General features: G+C 45.1%; 1 protein-coding gene across 1 annotated transcript in view; it reads right to left on the bottom strand.

Moving 5' to 3' along the window:
• The window catches only part of LOC110535025 (uncharacterized), a 64,427-nt gene that overhangs the window by 13,904 nt on the left and 28,409 nt on the right, over nucleotides 1-22,114 (bottom strand). The window contains exon 8 of the mRNA XM_090189127.1: nucleotides 130-15,099. Coding sequence (XP_090045253.1) covers nucleotides 130-15,099 — 14,970 coding nt within the window. The remainder of the gene's footprint in view (nucleotides 1-129; nucleotides 15,100-22,114) is intronic.

Below are 22,114 nucleotides of genomic sequence, written 5' to 3'. Positions count from 1 at the left end.
TCAATTGATATCACATTCTAGAGAAGACAAATGTGAAATGACAAATGTTAAAAAGTATGATATGATGATATTATTTCCATTACACACAATAGCATTGTATCATTGACCACCATTTTTAAAATGACATACCTGCAATCTCAACAACAGTCATCTGGCCCAAATCCATTCCAGTCTCAGCTGAAGTGATAGTTTCCACTACCTTGATGGGGGGTTCACCCTCGACTAATGTAGGTCCTGATACATTATCATAGTCCACACTTTCCTCCTCCTCAGACACAGATGAAGGAGTGCTTTGGATCATAGAGACGGATTCTGTCTGGCTCTGTGTTTCAGCTGGCGATACAGTTGTGTACTCTGGCATTTCCCACATTGGCATCTTAGTGGCAGGAGTAACAACTTCAGAAGCCGTCTTTCCTTCGAGACTGCTCTCAGAACTCGCTGACTCAATTTCAGCCCTAGGATGCGTGAGAGAGGGTGAATCAGTGATGGCGGTTGCAAGTTCTGCCTGAGTAACAGAGAGGGATGGGGTGGTCTCCTCTGCTGTGTCACTCTCCGGCTTCACAGGGGAAACTATGGTCACCTTTTTCTCCAAGCCGCTTACTGAGCTGCTTTCAGAGCTGGAGGAGGCCAATGCTGACTGAGTCACAGATCGGTTTGACTCTTCCTCCGAGCTGCTCGATGAACTGCTCTCTGAACTTGATGACGCACGCTCAATCTTCTGAGCCTTCGTTGGGACACTGCTGAGCGTGGTCGCTTCTACCTCAGGTGTTGTGGTGGTTTCAATGAGGGAAGGTTTCGACTCAACCTGTAAGGGCTCTGTAATACTCTCATAGTCCACTTCTTCATCAACGTCTGTCGTTGGTGTTCTATACACTTTAGTTTCTAACACTTTCTCGGTTAGAGGAGAGCCAATGGCAGAAATGTCTGTTTCTTTGACCTCGGCCTCTTGTTTGGAGCTGCCCTCTGCACTAGGAGAAGCATCCTCTGTTGTAGGTACCTGGCTTGAAGCTTCAACCTGTTCCTCTGATGTAGATGGTACAGCATCAGTCTTCACTGGAGAGGCAGTGGAGACACAATCTGATTCAGAGCTCTGAGTGGGTGTTGTTAAAGTGTCAACAGACTGGCTTGAATCTTCCTCAGGCAGCATGGGTCTGGTTGTCGGCATTGCCGTTTCCTCAGAAAATATGTCCGGTTGGGAACGATGGGTAAATGCAATCTCAGACAGGCCCTCTTGGAGCAAAGCCTCAGGTGTTGTCAGGTCTGGTTTGGGGGAAAATGTTGCGACAAACTCGATCATCACATTGGCCTCCGTTGTCACCTTAGTGGAATGGACAGAGACAATTGGAGGTGCTGTACTAGCCAGGAGAGGAGCTTCTGGTGCAAAACCATCTGTGGTGAAACTCTCACTTGTCTGGTCCCCTGAGCTCTTGTCATCTGTAGAAGGTAAGACAGAGTTGCTTTCAGTATCATCAATAACTGACGGTTTGTCAGAGCCTGCTGGTCTCTCTGTTTGCTCAGTGACTTCACTCTCTGCTGTTACAGATTCCTGTGAAGATGTTGTAGCTTTCTCAGTGCTATACAGAGAAGAAACTGTAGTAGTTGGTGAGTCTTTGGTAAACATATGAGGAGTCTGGTCACCTGAGCTCTCCTCATCTGTATCAGATAGGACTGAGCTCACAGTGTTTTCCATTGAACTGGAAACACCCGGTGGCTGTTCTATGCTTGTTGATTCCGTCTGTTTTGTTTCTTCACTTTCAGCAGTTATTTCAGCAGAGGCGAGGTCACTCATTGAGTCGGGTTTCTCTGTGCTGTACAGAGAAGACACTTTTGTAGTTGCCACCTTTTCACTATCTGCTCTGGTGGTCATTACGTGTGGCATTGCTGTGGTTGTCACTTGTTCAGTGGCAGACTCTGTGGTAGACATATCAGGGGTTTGATCACCTGAACTACTTTTGTCTGTAGAGGAGAGGACTGGGCTTGTCTCCGTCTCATCAATAACAGGAGTAGATGACGGCTGTTTTGAGCCTGATGGCCTCTCTGTTTCTTCTGTGACTTCAGTCTCTGCTGTTACAGTTGCATGTGAAGATATAGTAGGTTTCCCAGTGCTATACAGCAATGAAGCTAAAGTTGTGACAGACTCTTTGGTAAACATATCAGGAGTCTGGTCACCTGAACTCTCCTCATCTGTATCAGGTAGGACTGAGATCACAGTGCTTCTCATTGAACTGGGAATGTCTGATGGCTGTTCTGTGCTGGTTGATTCTGTCTGTTCTGTTTCTTCACTCTCACCAGTTATTTTAGCAGAGGTGAGGGCACTCGCATATTCAGAGACTGGTGATGTGGATGTCTGCAATGGCTTGGCTGTGCTACTGTGCACATGAGCTTCTGTTTCAAGAGACTCCTGGGTGGTCATTGGAGTTGCCCCTTCTACTGAACCTGTTTCTGTGTCATCAACACCTGGAGTAAAAGACTCCTCAGAGTCTGATGCTTTTGTGGTCTGATCAATAGCAGCACTCGCATCTGGTGATTTTGCTGTTGTCATTACATGTAGGACTGGGCTCGTCTCTGCCTCATCAATAACAGGAGTAATTGCTGGTCCCTCGGTTTGGTCTGTGCCTTCAGTCTCTGTTGTTACCGATTCCTGTAATAATGTTGTGAGTTTCTCTGAGCTAAACAGAGAAAGAACTGTAGTTGTTGTAGTTGCATACTTTTTGGTAAACATAGCAGGTTTCTGATCACCTGAGATCTCTTCATCGATGGAAGTGAGGACTGAACTTGTGTCAGAGGCAGTGCTGACAGCTGTAGGTTCTCCCTCTGGTTTTGTGGTTGTTTGAAGAGCAGGTTCAGATTCAACCTGTGACAGATCTGGAATATTTTCATGGCCCGCCTCTTCCTCAATGTCTGGCAAAGCAGATGTGACCACAGCGGAAGCAGGTGTACTGTACACTGCAGTGGTAATATCCGTGACTAGAGAAGTAACAATATACCCGGTCGCTTCCTCCTTTATAGAGATACTGGTGGGAGTGCAAGTCCTGTTGACCTCACTGTCCTGTTCTGAGCTGACCTCTGTATCAGTAGAAACTCTCTCTGTTGTAAGTCCCTGGCTTGAAGATTCAACTTCTGATTTAAATGGTATTGCTGTAGAAGCCGTGGCAACAAAAGGTGATTCTGAGCCCTGTGCAGGTGTGGTTACAGTGTCAATGGAGTCCCTTGAATCTACCTCAAGCAACATGGGACTCGTGGTGGCCTCTGCAGTTTTTTCAGATGAGACGTCAGTGAGAGGATGTTGGGTAAATTCAATCTCAGACCTGGTCTGATGGAAAGATTTCCCAGGCATTGTCATGTCCACCTCGGGGACAAAGGTTGTGACAAACTGGACCACCACATCGGGCATTACAGATGGCTCAACAGTGGAATGGACAGACAAACTCAGCTGGGAGTAAGCTTTCTCTGTGTTCTCAGTGTTAAACAGAGACGACACTGTGGTAGATGTAGTCTTTTCACTCTCTGCTATTGATTTTTCATGTGACATTGTTGTGGCTGTTACCTGCTCCATTTTGACAGTACTGTCAAATGGAGAAACTGTGGTAGTTGCAGACTCTTTGGCAAACATATCAGGGGTCAGCTCACCTGAGCTCTCTTCATCTGCGGGGGTTAAATTGGAAGTGGAAGCAACTGATGATGTATCTGTGCTATACAGAGAGGATGTGGTTTCAGAGGGTTTGGGTGTCCAAGTTGTAATTTCCTCCCCAGAGATGCCCTCCTCTGAGAATGAAGGTGCTGGAGTTGTAACCTCTGTCACTTCACCCTTCTCAGTAGCTGTTGAGCTCATGTCTGGGGTGGGAGTTGTGGTTTGGGAGGTCTCCACTACAGAGGCGGAGGTTCCAGAGCCTTCAGAATCGTCATCTCCTGAAAACTCATCAACAGGCAGTGGACTGGTTGATTTCACAGTCTCTCTGTCTTCCTCAGTGGACACTGACGTCTGTTGTGTAGCAGTGGAAGCAGTGGCTTGCATGGAACTAGATAAAGTTGTTGTGTTCTCCACTTCAGAATCCTCATCAGATGGGCCTTCCCCTGCAGATTCAGTAGTAGTAGGAGAAGGGGTGGTGGATAATTCCATCTCATCTGTCAGGAATTCATCATCCTCACTGCTAACTGTGGTCTGTGTGCTTGCATCTATGGGCTGAGTTGTTGGATGGGATGATACAGGGGCAGAAGGAGTAGTCTCTGTATTGGACTGCTCTTCAGTGACACCATCTCTGGAAAACTCATTAACAAATATATATGATGTGGTGAAGGCCGTCTGAGAGCTGGACTCTGTGAAAACAGTTGTGGCTTGAGTGGTTTGAGCTACAGTGGACATGACCTCTGAACTAGATGCCTCAACATACTCTATAGATGATGTGGTGGTCGTTATTACAGTCTCTGAATCTTCAACTTTTGTAGAGCTGCTTGTCGTCTCAGCACTTGCCTCTTCAGATATATTTACGGAGGTGACTGACGGGATATGTGTTGTAGCCAGACTCGGTGGGTCAATTGTGGAAGACAAGTAGTAATCGGGCCCAGACCCTTCAGGTTCCTCTGTCATTGCATTTGAGGAGTGTGGTGTCATGGTAAGGGCTGTGACTCCCCCTGCTTCCTCTGCAAATATGGTGGGGTGGAATTGTGAGGAGGGGTCCACCATTGTCACAGTATCAGCATCAATTATTGTGTCATCTTTAGTGATAATCTCAGGGGTTGTGGTCATGCTGTCCACAACAGTGGAGAACAGTTCGTCCTCATCTATGGCCTCTTCTGTAAATATGATAACTGGGCTTGTTGCTGGTTTTGTACCACGCAGCACCATGGTGGGGGTCTGGTTAGTTTTGGTTTGGCTGCTGGTTGAGGTGATGATCATAACCTGCTGGTCAGTGACACCCTGATAGATAATAGAGGGGATGGCAGTGGATATGGGTGACTGTGAACCAAAAGGCACTGTTGTATGGTCTCTGACAGTGGTGTGGTCCCTTGCTACAGTGTGGTCTCCAGTGGTTAAATGATCACTCATTGTATGGACTCTCATTGTAATATGGTCTATTTTGGTTGTAGGGAATTGGTGTGTTGTATGGTCACTCATAGTTGTACGATCACTCCCAGTAACAGTAACAGGGGGCTGTGTAGACTCAGGAAAGATGGTGGTTTCTGTGTCAGGGCTGATATGACCTTCCTCATCTGGGCCTGGTGTGCTTGACACAATGGATTCTGTTTGACCTGTTGCCTCGCTGAATGTGTCTCTCTCAGTTGACGGTTGTTGTTTGGTTGTGAACGCCATCCGTTTTGATATGTCATCGACACCCGTTGTCTTGGGAGTGGCGTAGTCAGAGTGAGGTGATATGGAAGTCTGAGAAGATTGCATTATTGTTGACATTGGTGTGGTCATGACTTGTTCTGTCTTGACAGTACTGACAAGAGAGGACAATGTTGCAGTGACAGACTCTTTGGTAAACATATCACGGGTCTGGTCACCTGAGCTTTCTTCATCTGTAGAGGAGACTACTAAGCTTGTCTCTGTGTTAGGGAGAACTCTGAATATGGTAGCTTCTCCCTCAGGTTTTGTGGTAGTTTGAACAGGTGAAGGTAAATAGTCCACCACTTCGTCAATATATGGCAAAGTGGATGGTGTGAAAGTGGTGGTAGTAACAAGTTGTTCTGAGCCTGACGTTTTCTCTGTAACTTCGCTCTCTCCTGTGGTCATTACAAATGGCGGTGCTGTGGTTGTCACTTGTTCTGCTTTGTCAGTGCTGTCCAATGAAGTAACAGTTGCAGTGACAGACTCTTGCATAAACATATCAATGGTAAGGTCACCGAAGCGCTCTTCATCCTTGGAGGTTAAATCTGAAATGGAATCAACTGATGTTTTTTCAGTGCTACACAGAGAAGAAGGTGAAGTTGGAGCAGATCCTGCAGTCTCAGCTGTGGTCAGTATTTGTGTTGGCTTGTCAGTGCTGAACATTGAAGTTACTGTAGTTGTAGAAGTCTTTTCACTCTCTTCTGTTGCAGTTTCCTGTGACGTGGTGGTATGTTTCTTAGTGCTATCCAGAGAAGAAACTGTATTTACAGAGTCTTTGGTAAACATATCAGGGGTCTGGTCACCAGAGCGTTCTTCATCTGTGGAGGTTATATCTGAAATGGAAGCAATTGATGATTTATCTGTGCTGTATAGAGAAGAAACAGAAGTTGTAGCAGTCCTTGCAGTATCATATATTGCAAATTTATGTGACTTAATTGTCAATACTTTTCCTGGTTGCTCAGTGACATGTTCTGTTTTGTATGTACTGTATACAGAATACAATTTTGCAGTGACAGACTCTTTGGTAAACATATCCGGAGTCTGGTCACCAGAGCTGGCTTTGTCTGTGAGTGAAATGGAAGCAACTGATGGTTTATCTGTCACATCACTTTCCAGGTCCTGAGCTTTGCTAGAAGTAACCTTTGCAGTTGTGCCAGATGATTTATTTACATCAAGCTCAACATCTGTTTCTTGGATTGTTTCAGTGCTGAAAGAAAATGTGTTAAAATCCTGCTTTGTTGTTGCTGTACTAGACAGAGGAGGAGAAGTTGTGCTTGCAGGTTGCCGAGTAGACACGTCAGAGATGTCTTCACCTGAACTCTTGTCCTCTGTCCCTTCAGCCTCAGCTGTAGAGTCTATTGTCAAGTCCCCACTACTCTGCTCTGTGAAAGAGGCTGGGGAAGCCTCTGTTGTATTATCTGTGCTTGACATGGAAGGAGATTGGATTAATGTGGATTTCTGGGACTGCGTGAACTCTGTTGAAGATTCAACACGAGGTGTTTCAGACGTGCTTTCAGTCTCTCTGATTTCAGTCTCATTGGTTGCAACAGTGAAATGGTCCTGTGGTTCAGTGGTGGTCCGCACTTGTGCCTCCTCCCCTGACTCTTCTGCTTGGATTTTCTCCTGGACACCATCTATTGGTGAGATTTCAGAGACCTCCATGTCTACATAAGTGAAGGAAGTGAGAAAGGGTTTTGATGTGCTTGCTAGTCTAGTTGTTTGGTCCACAGAAAGCTCCAGAGTTTCAATGTCTGCAGCGGGAGTGTACAAGGGTGTTTCATATATTTCTTCTGTGGGTGTGATGACTGTTCCTACAGTTGTGCTTTGGAAGGGGTCACTGCTGATTATTGGGGAGGAAGATTTGGTCATCACAGCATCTGACCCTAGTGATGTTGCTGTAGCAAACTCCTTGCTAAACATATCAGGTGTCAGGTAGCCAGAGCTCTCTTCATCTGTGAATGTGACCACTGAGGCCGCCACATGTGAGTCAGAGCCAACTGAATGTCCCTCGGTGCCTGTTAGTTCTTCTGTCTTTTCAACCACCTTGGTTCCATCAGTTACCTCTGTGCTTGCTGTAACCATTGAGTCTGTTGAAGATGATGTAGTATGCAGTGGGGTTGTTGTAAAAGCATATGTGTCATCACCTGAACTCTCATCCTCTTTGCCCTCACTTTCTGAAGTAGAGGGTTCTGTGAAGTCTCCACTTCCCTGCTCAGGCAATGAAGCAGTCGCTGATTGTGTTGTTTCATCTGTGCTAGTGGAGACAGGATATTGGGATGACATAGATGCTTGGCTGATCCGTGTTGAGGATGCAACACGTGGAGCATCAGATGTACTCACTGTCTCGTTGATTTCTGTCTCATCTGTGGCTACAGTGAACTGGTCCTGTGGATTAGTGGAGGTCTCCACTGGGACCTCTTCACCTGAACCCTCTGGCTGAGTTGTCTCTTGGTCATCCTCTGTAGTTGAGATTCCAGATCTCTCACCCATGTCTATGAGTGTAGAGGTGCTGTGAGTAACCTGTGTTGAGGCCCCGGTTTGTTCTGTCACCTGTCCAGTTGATGAATGAGGAGTGGTATAACTACTGACAAACTCAATTATCGTAGCTTGCACCTTGCTAAACATATCAGGGGTCTGGTCACCAGAACTGTCTTCTTCTGTTGAGGTCACTGTTGTTCTTGATGTAGTGTACGCACTAACTGACTCTGATGGGAATGCCGTAGTTGCAACAGATTCCTTGGTGAACATCTCAGTTGTGGCACCACTTGAGCTTATATCCTCTTCTGAAGTGAGGACGGCTATAGTCTCTGTTTCATCAATGATGAAAACAGCTGAGGACATTTCTGAGCCTGTTGGTTCTTCTGGCTGTTCTGTTCCAACTGTACTGTACACTGGGAGAAGAGGTGCTGCATCTGACTGTGTAGTAAACATATCAGGAGTCTGAACTCCTGAGAGCTCCTCTGGGATGGTACTATCAACATGAGCAATGGTACCTGTGCTACGTAGAGACGGATCTGTAGTAGCAATAGCAATCCCTTTACATTCTGCTGTTGCAGTTCCCTGTGACGCTGAAGCCATTACATGTCCTGATTTCTCAGTGCTGAAGACGGAAGTCGCAGATGTCTTTTCACTCTCTGCTGATGCCCTTCCCTGTGACACTGTGGTATGTTTCTCAGTGCTAAACAGAGAGGAAGATGTGATGATTGTATTCTTTGAAGTCTCAGGGGTTACAATTTCATGGAATGCTGTAGTTACTAATTGTACTGGTTTCTCAGTGCTGAATAGAGAGGACTCTGTGGTGGTTGCAGTGTCTTTGGTAAAAATAGCAGGGTTCTGGTCACCTGAGCTTTCTTCGTCTTTGGAAATGAGGACTGCACTTGTGTCAGGGGCAGTGCTGACGATTGTAGGTTCTCCCTCAGGTTTTGTGGTTGTTTGAATGGTAAATGGTATAGTTTCAACGAGTGGAGGCTCTACACTTATGTCATAGTCCACCTCTTCATCAATTTCTGGTGAAGTGGATGATGTGACAGTAATGGGAGCTAAATGTGTTGCTTCTGTGCTGTACAAAGAAGATGTAGGTGCTAAGGAAGATGTATTGGTAAACATTTCAGTTGTCTGGTCACCTGAGCTTTCTTCATCTGTAGAGATGAGGACTGAACTTGATTCTGTGTCATCAGTAATATGGGTAACAAAATTATTTTCTGTTACTTGTCCTGGTTTCTCTGTGCTATGTAGAGATGAAGCTGCAGTAAGAGCTGTCTTTGAAGTCTCAGCTGTTGCAGATTCATGTGACGACGCCGACACTGTTTGGCTTGGTTTCTCTGTACTGAAAAGAGAGGAGACTGTCGTAGTTGCAATTTCTTTGGAATAAGTATCAAGGATTGAGCTTGTCTCTGTATCGCCAATGTTGGAAACACCTGATGTCTTTCCTGTTTGTCGAGTCGGTTCAGATTCTGTTATCTCAGTTAATGCTTCCTGCGAGGTGCCGATCACTGTAGCTGATGTCCCCATTGATTCCCATGTCTGATCTATCAGGGTAACCACGGGAGTCATTGATGATTCCTGGGTAAAGATTTCAGTTGTGTCCGCTGAGCCCTCCTCTGTGAGGGTGTATATAAAATATGCTGTTTTTTTGACATTTGCAGTGACTGATGGGTGGACAGTTGCATCTGTTGTCTTGGTGGTAACGTCCAAAGAAGTGGCGGCAGTACCTGCTGTGGTCGGGGACCCAAAAGGTGACACTGTCGATATTCCATTAGCATGTCCACTGGGTCCAACGCTTGTTGATTTAGTAGACACCTCGTCCCTCATTGTGACTGTGCTGAACTTAGGAGATGCAGTTGTTGCAGAAGCCATACCGGTGAACATTTCAGTTGTCTGACTGACTGGACTCTCTTCTTCAACTGATGTGAATCTTGTCTCTGCATCATCACTAATAGGAATAGATGTTGACTTCGAAGACTTTGTGACTGTGCTGAACAGAAGAGAGGCTTTTGTTGCAGAAGTCACACCGGTGAACATTTCATGGGTCTGTTTACCGGAGGTCTCTTCATCTGTAGAAGTTATTACTGGAGATGTAATAGTAGTGCCTGCCATACCAGGAGTAACTGAGAGTGTATCTTTGCTTGAGGTTTCTACTTTCTGCTCAGTCACACCCCTTATCACAATAGCTTCCTGTGTTGTGTATCTGCTGACTGAGTCTGATGGAGAGGGCATGGTTGTCTTGATCATCCGAACAGTAGTGTACATTGGATACGCTGTTGTCACTGGAGTCTCTTTGGTGGACATCTCAGATGTCTCTTCATCTATAGACCTGATGGCTGCATCATCAATAACTGGAGTTACTCTTCCTGTTTTCACTATCACTGTTGTCTCTATATCAGGCTGTGTTGTGGTTGTTTCCAGCTCTGTTTCGATTGTGCTTGAAGCCATTTTTGTGGGGGATATATTAGGAGTCTGGTCACCTGAGCTCCCTGTAGTAGATGAAGAGGAAGTTGTTTCTGTGTCATCAGAAACAGGATACACTGGACGTTTTTCTGTGACTGTGCTTTCTGCAATTCTTTCTGCGCTGTACTGAGAAGTTGCTGTGGTTGTAGTGACCTTTCCACTCTCTGCTGTTGCAGTTTTTTCTGATATTGTTGAAGGTTTCTCAGTGTTATACAGAGAAGAAGTTGCAGAGATTGTAATATTTGATACTGAAGTCGTTACATGTTCTGGTTTCTCAGCGCTGAACAGAGAATAAACTCTGGTAGTTGTGGTGTCTTTGGTAAACATTCCAGGTGTCTGATCACCTGAGCTCTCTTCTTCTGTGGAGGTGAGGACTGAACTTGTAACAGGGGCGGTGCTGACGGTTGTAGGTTCTCCCTCAGGTTTTGTGGTTGTTTGAACAGCGGAAGGTATAGATTCAAGAAGTGAAAGCTCTTCACTAGTGTCATAGTCCACCACTTCAATAATATCTGGCAACGTGGATGATGTGACAGTAATGGAAACTAAACTTGTTGCTTCTGTTCTGTACAAAAAAGACGCAGGTGTCACGGAAGAAGTCTTAGTAAAAATCTCACTTGTTTGGTCACCTGAACTCTCTTCATCTGTAGTGGTTAAAGAGGAAGTTGTTTCTGTGCCATCGGAAACAGAAGTAACTGAAGGTTTATCTGCGGCTGTACTTTCTGCAGTTTTCTCTGTGCTGTAGAGAGATGTTGCTTTAGTTGTAGTGGTCTTTCCACTCTCTGCTGTTGCAGTTTCTCGTGACATTGTTGTTGGTTTCTCAGTGCTATACAAAGAATATGCTGCAGATATTGTCACCTTTGATGTCTCACCTGTTGCAGTTTCATGTGACAATGTAATGCCGACATGCCCTAGTTTCTCTGTACTGAACAGAGATAATACGTTGGTGGTTGCAGTGTCTTTGGTAAACATATCAAGGATTGAGTTTGACTCTGTGTCATCAATAATGGGAACACCTGATGTCCTTCCCGTTTCTTTGGTTGGTTTAGATTCTGTTATCTCAGTTAATACTTCCTCTGAGGTGTCAATCACTATAGCTGATGTCCCCATCGGTTCCCAAGTCTGATCTATGAGGGTAACCACGGGACTCATGGATGATTCTTGGGATGATTCTGTTGCAGTTTCATATGACGCTGTAGTCCCTACAAGTCCTAGTTTCTCTGTACTGAATAGAGAGGACACTGTGGTAGTTGCAGTGTCTTTGGTAAAAATATCAGGGGCCTGATCACCTGAGCTCTCCCCATCTGTAATGGTAAGTACTGATGCAATTGTCTGAACATCAGCACTCTTCTCACCAGTAGTGGAGGTGACTGAGCTTGTCTCTGTGTAACTAGTAACAGGGGTACCTGAAGGTTTTTCTGTGTGTGTGTGCCTCTCTGTGACTCCTGTGACAGTCTCCACTGTTGCAGTGTCTTGTGACATTGTTGTTTTCTTTGTGCTATATACAGAAATAATTGTGGCGGTAGCGGTCTCAGTGTCAGCTGTTGCAGTTTCATGTGATGCTGTAGTCACTGCATGTTTTGGTTCCTCAGTAATAAACAGAGAATGTGCTGTGGTTGTTGTAGTCACAGAGTCTGTGGTATCACTTGTCTGGTCACCAGAGCTCTCTTCATCTGTAGAGGAGACTACTGTGCTCATCACTGCGTCACCAATGATAGGTGGAACTGATGGTGTTTCTGAGTCTGGTGGTTTCTCAGTCTGACCTGTAACTTCACTTTCTCCTTTTGGGATCGTTACGTCTGGCATGGCAGTGGTTTTCATTTGCTCTGCTTTGACTGTGCTATAAACAGAAGAAACCGCTGTATTGACAGGCTCTTTGGTAAACATATCAGAAGGCTGGTCAACTGAGCTCTTTTCATCTGTTGCAGAGGGGATTGAGCTGGTCTCTATATCAGTAGCAGAAGTTTCTGTGGCTTTACTTTCCTCTGTTTCATGTGATGTTGTAGATATTACATAGTTTGGTTTCTCAGGGCTAAACAGATAGGAGACTGTGCTGGTTGGAGTGTGTTTGGTAGACATATCAGGCATCTGGTCTCCCGAGCTTGTCTCTGTTTCATCACTTATGTGGACAGTGGGGGGCTTTTCTGTGACTGATGTCTCTTCATTTGCAGCATCGCCGACTGTTATATCTACAGGTTGCTTAGTGGTCGTCATCTCAATCTCCTTTTTGATTGAGCTGAACAATGTAGCGCCACTTGTGGCTGTAGACTCGGTGGGGAACATATCAGGAGTCTGATCACCTGAGCTCTCTTCATCTGTGGAATCAAGGACTGAGCTTTTCTCTGTAACAGGAAAAGATGACGGTTTTTCTGAGCCTGACAGTTTCTCGGTCTGCTCTGTAATTACAATCTCTGCAGTTTTATGTGACACTGTTGTAGTAATTACTGGTTTATCAGGGCCATACAGAGACGACACTGTGTCAGTTGCAGTGTCTTCGGTGAAAACCTCACTTGCCTGGTCACCTGTCACTTTGTCTGTAGAGGATAAGGCGGAGCTTACATCTGTTACCACAGTATCCATTGCAGAACCACTGGAAAAAGCTGTGCTGATAGTTACAGAAGGTGCGACTGCTGATGATACATCAAACATTTCACTGGGTTCAATGCTTGATAATACCGTTGATCTATCATCCTCCTTTCTGCCCGTGCTAAACAAAGGAAATGCTGTTGTCACAGGAGACTCCTTAGTGGACATCTGAGTTGTCTTTTCTCCAGAACTCTCTTCATCTTTAGAAGTGACGGTTGTGCTAGTCTCTGTGTCATCAATAACAGGAGTTGCTGATGGTTTCTCTGTAGCCTCGCTGGTTGCTGTTGAGGTTGTGGTCACATCCTCTTCTGTTTTGACTATACTATAAAGAGGAGAGAGATGTGTTTCAGTAGCTATGCTAGTAGACATATCAGGATCACCTGAACTTTCCTCCTCCACAAGATTTGGGGTAAGTGAAGGTTTTTCTTTGCTTATGGTGTCTTCTGGTTTAGGTACCGCACTTGTCACAATTGTGCCCTGTGTGGTGTATCGGGTGATTAAGTTTAAGAGAGATGACATGGTTGTCTTAACCATCTGAATAGTACTATATATTGGAGAGACAGTTGTTGCAGGAGATTCTTTGGTTGGCATTGGAGATGTCACTGTACTCTTAGGACTCTCTTTATCTGTGGAAGTGGAGGCTGAGCTTTTCTCAGTCTCATCAATGATAGTTGTGCTTGTTGTGCCTTTGGTGAATGCTATTACCTCTCTTTCCATTGTTGCTTGTTGTGTAGTGTCTGATGAACTTGTTCTTGGTGATGTTTTTGTGGATCCTAACAAAATCTGTTCTGTGCTGGATAATGGAGAGCTGGTCGTGGACATTTCAAGAGTTTGGTCTCCTGAGCTCTCCTCCCCTGGTACAGAAATTACACGTGTTGCAGTAGTGTATTTCACTGTGGAAGACACTGAAGGAAGGCTAACCGTTGTTCCATCTTGCTGGCTTGCCAAAGATTCAGCTGTGGTAGAGATCATTGAAGGTGATTCCGTGCTGCCTGCCTCTTTGGATGGCATCACCTCACTCTTGATTGTTTCTATTAAATGTGTCTGGCCACTTGTCATTGAGGGAGGCAGAGTGATGCTAGCTGGTTCCTCAGGAGTGTGTGTGGCCTGTGCTGATCCTTTCTTCTGGCCTGAGGTGGTGCCCTCAATGTCATTTATGGTCGCTGGCACTGATGCATCTTCAACATCACCAGAAGAGCGTGTAGAGACAGACAGTAGAGGGGTTTGAATGGAGATGTCAAAATCCGGAAGAGCAGAGGTGCTTTTTGCAGTGTCATTGTCATCAGTGGCGACGTGTATTTCTTTTGTGGGTGAAACAGAGGGCTCTTCCCCTTCTGGCTGAGTCACCTCAGCATCCCTGTCATCATCTGGGGGTTGTATCCCTGACCCCTCCACCTCTTTGCCATACACAGAGGTGCTGATTTGTTGGTTTCCCTCAGGAGTCTTGGGTGCATGAGCTGTTTGGCTTTGGGTTTGTTCTGAAGTTTTGCTTACTGCTGTGCCAGATATTGAAACAGTGGACACTGCTGCAGTGGATGTAGTTATGACGTCACTTGGTCCCTCTGTGGTCTCTGAAACAGATGATAGACCCTCAGCTCTTTGCTCCGTTTTGGACGGAGTGGTTCCCACCATTGTTGTGACAGGTGCAGAGGTTGCAGTCACATCTGTTTGCATAGTACGGCCTTGTGTGGTTTCCTCAACCTGCTCTGGGGTTGTGGTAGGAGTTGACTCCACATGAACCACCTCAGGCCCATAGTCATAAATGTTTTTATCTAGAGTGGACATCGACAAAGGCAGTGGGGTACGTGAGAATGGGTCCCCCGTGGACTCCAAAGGGCTCTCCTCATGATCAGGCTTATCTGGTATAGTATCAGGTATCTCTATCAGAGAGTAATCAAACACAGTGGGGGTCACCTCCTCCTCACTGCCCCCCAGCGCGGTCACATTCTCCTCAAACTGGTCACCTCTTCCTCTCCCTGCTTCCTCCTCTACCTGTCTTCTCTCTTGCTCCAGGGTCACCTCGTGTTTGCCATTGATGAAGATCAGCGTTGGAGTCATGGTGATGGCAGCAGAGGAGAAGAAGTCAGGTTCTCCACGGCCCGGGAGAGGTTCACCGTCCACCAGGGAGGGGGTGGCCCGGTCAGGAACGAAAGGGATGACAGGGAACTGACCCAGGTCAGGCACCTCTGGGAACACAGGGAACTGACTCAAAGTGTCTAAGATCGGCAGAGTCATATCCACTGAAAAGAGAGAGGAAAATGGGGAGAAAAGATGAGAGAGTGAATGAAACACATGACAATGACACTATGATGAGCAATAGTGCGGCTAGCCTTAGTTAATGCATTCCTACAGAGGTCCATGCAGGCCAGACATTTTGATTGCTATACGTTTGCAGAAAGAGCATATTCCAAGATTTATAATGACGTTTTTGGGTTGTCAAAAAACTCTACACATTACACTGATGGTCTCTGTTTCAATATATCACTTTTTCCTAGAATAACTGTGGCTCCTGTGAGTGTCCGTCATCTGAGTGACAATCAGCAATAGCCATTTGGGAAGAAATATCCTTTCTATTTTCTTCTGTTATATTCCATTATATTCTTACTGTAAAATATATGTGTGTTGACTGTGTTAGGGTAGGGCCTGTGATGTCTGCTAAATGAACCAGATGATTTCATAGGCATGACGCAGCCATAGCCTCGGATACTAAGCACAGATAAATGCTACTCAAAATGTGCTATTCTGTTCTCTTGGAATAAATTGACTTATAGCATGTTTTTTTTATGACCTTCCTAAACAAAATAGGATTGATTTCTTTGTGAATGTGCATATTAACACTAGAAAGTCAGAGCCTCGTCATGATTCAAAACCAAGTTAAATGTTTAATAGAGCATGGATTATCTACAGATGAACACATTAAATCTTGTGCGACAAGACATTCCTATGAATACATGAATTGAAAGGCATTTTCCAAACCTCCACAGTTCTCCTGTCAGTGTTCAATGCTCTGGAGCTGTATTTAGCGGTATTCCAAACAAAACAAATCAATCCCATGTTTGTCCTACCTCCTGCAGTTGAATTAACTCACGTCAGCTCAATGCTTTACAATATCATCTGGCCTACCTCACATTGTTTGGCACTGATGCTTCAATCAGGCTCTTACGGGGAGCATTATTAATCCATACAGACGGAGTGTACAAATCATTAGGAACACCTGCTCTTTTAATGACATAGACTGACCAGGTGAATCCAGGTGAAAGCGAGGATCCCTTATTGATGTCACCTGTTAAATCCCCTTTAATTAGTGTAGATGAAAGGGAGGTGACAGGTTAAAGAATGATTTTCAAGCCTTGAGACAATTGAGAGATGGATTGTGGACGTGTGCCATTCGGAGGGTGAATGGGCAAGACTAAAGATTTAAGTGCCTTTGAACGGGGTATGGTAGTAGCTGCCCGGTGCACCGATTTGAGTGTGTCAAAAACTACAATGCTGCTGGGTTTTTCATTCTCAACAGTTTCCCGTAATTATCAAGAATGATCCACCACCCAAAGGACATCCAGGCAACGCATCACCGGGGGCAAACTACCTGCCCTCCAGGACACCTACACCACCCGATGTCACAGGAAGGCCATAAAGATCATCAAGGACAACAACCACCCGAGCCACTGCCTGTTCACCCCGCTATCATCCAGAAGGCGAGGTCAGTACAGGTGCATCAAAGCTGGGACCGAGAGACTGAAAAACAGCTTCTATCTCAAGGCCATCAGACTGTTAAACAGCCACCACTAACATTGAGTGGCTGCTGCCAACACACTGACTCAACTCCATCCACTTTAATAATGGGAATTGATGGGAAATTATGTAAAATATATCACTAGCCACTTTAAACAATGCTACCTAATATAATGTTTACATACCCTACATTATTCATCTCATATGTATACGTACGTATATACTGTTCTCTGTATCATCTACTGCATCTTTATGTAATACATGTATCACTGGCCACTTTAACTATGCCACTTTGTTTACATACTCATCTCATATGTATATACTGTACTCAATACCATCTATTGTATCTTGCCTATGCCGCTCTGTACCATCACTCATTCATATATCTTTATGTACATATTCTTTATCCCCTTACACTTGTGTCTATAAGGTAGTAGTTTTGGAATTGTTAGCTAGATTACTTGTTGGTTATTACTGCATTGTCGGAACTAGAAGCACAAGCATTTCGCTACACTCGCATTAACATCTGCTAACCATGTGTATGTGACAAATAAAATTTGATTTGATTTGATTTGGACACAACTGTAGGAAGTATTGGAGACAACACAGGCCAGTATCCCTCTGGAGTGCTTCCGAGACCTTGTAGAGTCCATGCCCCTATGAAGTGAGGTTGTTCTGAGGGCAAAAGGGGGTGCAACGTAATTATAGGTAGGTGTTCCTAATGTTTTGAACACTGATTGCATACAGTGCATTCGGAAAGTATTCAGACACTTGTACACATTTTGTTATGTTACAGGCTTATTCTAAAATGGATTAAATAAATAAAAAATCCTCACACACAATACCCCATAATGACAAAGCGAAAACAGTCTTTTATGGGTACCAAAGAATATCTGCAGCATTGAAGGTCCACAAGGTCCCCAAGTGGCCTCCATCATTCTTAAATGGAAGAAGTTTGGAACCACCAAGACCATTCCTAGAGCTGGCTGCCCGGCCTAACTGAGCAATCGGGGGAGAAGGGCCTTGGTCAGGGAGATCCAGAGTTCTTCTGTGGAGATGGGAGAACCTTCCAGAAGGACAACTATCTCTGCAGCACTCTGCAGCACAGTGGCCAGACACCCCACTTGAAGTTTGCCAAAAGGCATCTAAAGGACTCTTAGACCATAGAAACAAGATTCTCTGGTCTGATGAAACCAAGATTGAACTTTTTGACCTGAATGCCAAGCGTCATGTTTGTAGGAACCTGGTACCATCCCTACGGTGAAGCATGGTTGTGGCAGCATCATGCTGTGGGGGATGTTTTGAGTGGCCCAACCAGAGACTGGATTTGAACCAAATGTAACATCTCTGGAGAGACCTGAAAATAGCTGTGAAGTAACGCTAACCATCCATCCTGACAGCGCTTGGAGAATCTGCAGGGCAGAATGGGAGAAACTCCCCAAATGCAGGTGTGCCAAGCTTGTAGTGTCATACCCAAGCTGACTCGAGGTTGTAAGGTGCTTCAACAAAGTACACTGAGTAAAGTGTCTGAGTACTTATGTAAATGTGATATTTCAGTTATTTTTTTATACTTTTGCAAAAATGTTTTTGCTTTGTCTTTATGGGGTATTGTGTAGATTGATGGGGGAAAAACAATTAAATACATTTTAGAATAAGGCTGTAACGTAGCAAAATGTGGAAAAAATCAAGGGGTCTGAATACTTTCCGAATGTGCTGAATGCTCGGTGTAACACTGACCTTATTAAGCCCCTGCCCTTTGGGCTGAAAGGTCCCTCTCAGACCCCAAGTCAGCTTAGGCCCTGAGCAAAGATAGACATCCTGTTCCTGCCCTGAGCAAATCCACTGGATGTCAGTGTCTCCCTGGAGAGGAACATGCGCAACATCCGAAGATCGGCCCACACAACTGCCTAAAGCCTTTGGAAAAGAAGTGCTCACGCGTCCCCTTGAGGTGCACACTCCTGTTTTTTTTTTCTTCTTCTCCAAAATTTTTAACAAACTTTGTGCTTCACTCCCTGTTCTGACAAAACTATAACTATCTATAAAGCAGGTGGCAAATGGCTTAACACAGAGCAGTGTTGTGGTCTCTCTGTTATAGTGAACAGCTCTGCATTCTTTGGCTTGTGACTTGCAATCCAACCAACGCCAGGGTAGGGGATAATGGTTATTCATTCACTATTCACTCCTCCTCCATCCATCTCTCTCTCCCCCATCTGAAAAGTGGAGTTTCCCACAAGCTGTGGCTCAGCTAGATTAGTGGCTGGGAGAGAGAACACCTGCAGGAGTCTGACACCTGTTTAAGGCCAGTGGAGCCTGGGAACACAAGAGAGCAATAACCCAACCCCTCACACACACACACACACACACACACACACACACACACACACACACACACACACACACACACACACACACACACACACACACACACACACACACACACACACACACACACAACCCCCCTATTTAATCACCGCACCTTACCTCACTCGACAGCCCCAACTCACAACCACTCCCCTCCCCTTTCTACTCCCCACCACCACAATTGCCATTCCCCCCTGTCCCTTCCATCCTCAGTTGCTCAGTGGCCGTTGCCCAAGCTCCTGGTGCCGTATTACGAATCTGTTCAAATAAAAACAGACGCCCACATAAACCCAGGCCAGCGGTGGCTCTGGAGGAAGAGCAGTGCTCCATGCTGAGGACAGGCACAAACGCTCTGTTGTGTGCAAATCATGAACTCAGCAACACAACTCACCAGCCCCACAGGGCCTTGTGTATCTCATTACTGCAATTCAATGGGCAGGTAGTTAATGTGGTTGCTTTGAAGGAATCGTTTTGCACTGGATAGCACATAATAAGGTTGGACCACACACTAAAACTTGACGATCAAATGATAAGTGGAAAATACCAATGTACACCAATGGAATCTGTTTGTTCTTTCTGATCTGGGAGATCAGAAAGTAAACAAAGCCCTCTGTTTACTATGACTCCTGTGAGTGTACAAAACGGACAGTATCTTTCAGATGGCCAATTTCCATAAACCAGGGGTTTCTTCTGTGAACGTCCAGGTCGCACCAAACAATACGCCACTAAAACACCCATCATCTCCCTCTCTAGTCAGGCCACCACAACACCAGCGGCTCAGCTGTCCTTACAGAGCAACTAACTTCCACAGTCCCATGTCAGAATTAGACATGCATCCATGTTTCTCAAATGTCAAATTTAAAAGTTGTTGCAAACATCAAATTCCGAAGTGTTTAATGTCACGGTTAGGCATTAACTCCGAATGGTTAAGGTAAGAGTTAAGCTTCGGGATAGACTTAAAACAAAAATCTCAAACAAACTTTCTATCGTTCGATTCAAACATGCAACCTTTGGCACCGGAGGCATATGTTCATCCATGTTTCTCAGACATCAAATGTCAAACCTTTGGAATCAGAGGCAGATGCTTAAGCCCACCCGCCATCCCTGTCCACAATGCCCTAGCAAAACGGAATCCTACTTGAAGGTAACAGTTGCCCCTGGTGGCCGGTTTCCACGTCTTCTCCCGAAGTCGTCAGATGTGGATTGATGTCGAATACTGTATCACAGGTGGCCTGGCTGCACAGAGAGGGGAGACTTTGCCTTAGATGTTTATCATAGTACAAAATGTGTACGAGTACACACAGCAGTGTTCTAGAATATTGAATATACTTTTCAAATTCTCAGCGCAGCTCAAAGCAATTTCTCCAACTGTCAACACGTTCAAATTAATAGAAGACGTGTACCGGAGCGGCGTTGGTTAAGAATTGTGGGGAGGTGCGTCTTCAGGTGCGCGTCAGACTATGGAGTCTCAGCATCTGTGGACTATGCTTTACGCTTTAGTGGGGACATCACCCCTGAGTTGGTGTTCAGGCTGCAGTGTGATGACAGGCATCTGTGCTTAGTCAGGTAGGCTGCCAAGCCTCCTCCTTTGCTGCCAGGCTGGCAGAGAGAGTTACACATATACACACACACACACACAGAGGGTGTGGCCTTGGTCCTTGGTGTGGCTCCTCTGCACACAGCTTTGGCTCTCATCCCCAGGTTGCACCGGCAGGCCTGCACTCAGAGGGAGAGGGAGTCCAGATCACCAGTACCCAGGCTCCATGGCAGCCATCTGCCCATGGCAGTCCCAAACCATGTGTGTCTTGTACCACTGTGCCAGAACACCAGACATATTTACAATTAGTGTAGCATCACATTAGGTCAGGAACGCTTGAGTGCATAGCTCTGGTTGGATGCTCACAGTCATAACATACAGTAATTGCTGTGCTGGAAACCATGTATGTGCATGTATTCCTTCTCTCCTCATATTTCTCTACCTCAACTTTCTTCAAGACCAGCCATATCCTCTGACTCAAGGGGAAAAAGTATAAAACATTCCCATATACTCTAATGTGAAGTGGGTGAGGTAATGTTACTGACACATGTTAAAAGGCCACTTCAGGAGAAACTACTGGCCTTACACTGAACAGTGGCATTATGACTCATGGTAAAATATTATAATTATGCTATCCTTTCTATACCCCAACATTACTCAACAATTCTGAGTAATTTAGCCTGAGACACACTGCCACTCTGAGCAACCATCATCCAACCAATAACCTGCCTACTAAGTCGTAAGACACTCCTGCTCAGTAATCTCTCCACTGGTCGATTGACTGTGAGGTGAGTTGTGGAACTCAACACACCGCATTCCGTTGTCTTACACCATTGCGGATGCCTCCATGAAGGAGAATACCAGAGATAGCGAAAAAGAAAAGTGGGGGGAGTAAGCCTAAGCCATAATTTACATAACTGAGGTTCCGGAGGCCTCACTGTTATGCTGACCACAAGACCCTGTTAATACAATAAACAGCTGCATGCCGAGAGATTGTGGCCTTTTTCATTTTTCATTCAGTGTTTATTTCCCTATGACCCCCATGTCTGTCTGGACATCTGTTCAGCTGGACTGACTGACCGAGTTGAGGTGGTCCAGGCACTAAGCTGCAGTCTGTCAACGGATGTGGGAGGGAGGACCCACAGAGGAATTCGCGAGCTAGCTAGGGGGGATAGGAAAACAATAACAAAAAAAACGGGTTTTGCAAGAGGTCCCTTGATAGGTCTAGAAGGGTGGACATGGAATATATATACCTGTTTACTATTATTTAATCCAACGACTTGATTGAAAGTCATGGTATTTATTTGTTTTTTGAGCTTTGTAACTACAGTGTATGATCATGTAAAAATCTGACAATAGGCAGATTCGATTTCGAAGGCTCTTTTTAAATAGCCTACATGATTCTTGCTTGGTCTAAGGTATTTAAAAAAAAATACGCTAAAGTGGTCTATATAGAGTAAAATGTTGTGATGATTTTAATTAAGGCCAGACAACACACCCTAATAAGGTCATTTTTCTCCCTTAATCACATCACAATCAACCTTTACCAGTTGAATGTGGACACAAATGTTTAACTTTTTTGTATTACAATTCATTTGAAATATTGTATGTAAAATATGCAAATG

This window comes from Oncorhynchus mykiss, chromosome 11 (genome assembly GCF_057628025.1).
Source record: "Oncorhynchus mykiss isolate SJ-2025 chromosome 11, ASM5762802v1, whole genome shotgun sequence".
NCBI classification, from domain to species: Eukaryota; Metazoa; Chordata; class Actinopteri; order Salmoniformes; family Salmonidae; genus Oncorhynchus; species Oncorhynchus mykiss.
This window is presented reverse-complemented; position numbering and strand designations above follow the sequence as displayed.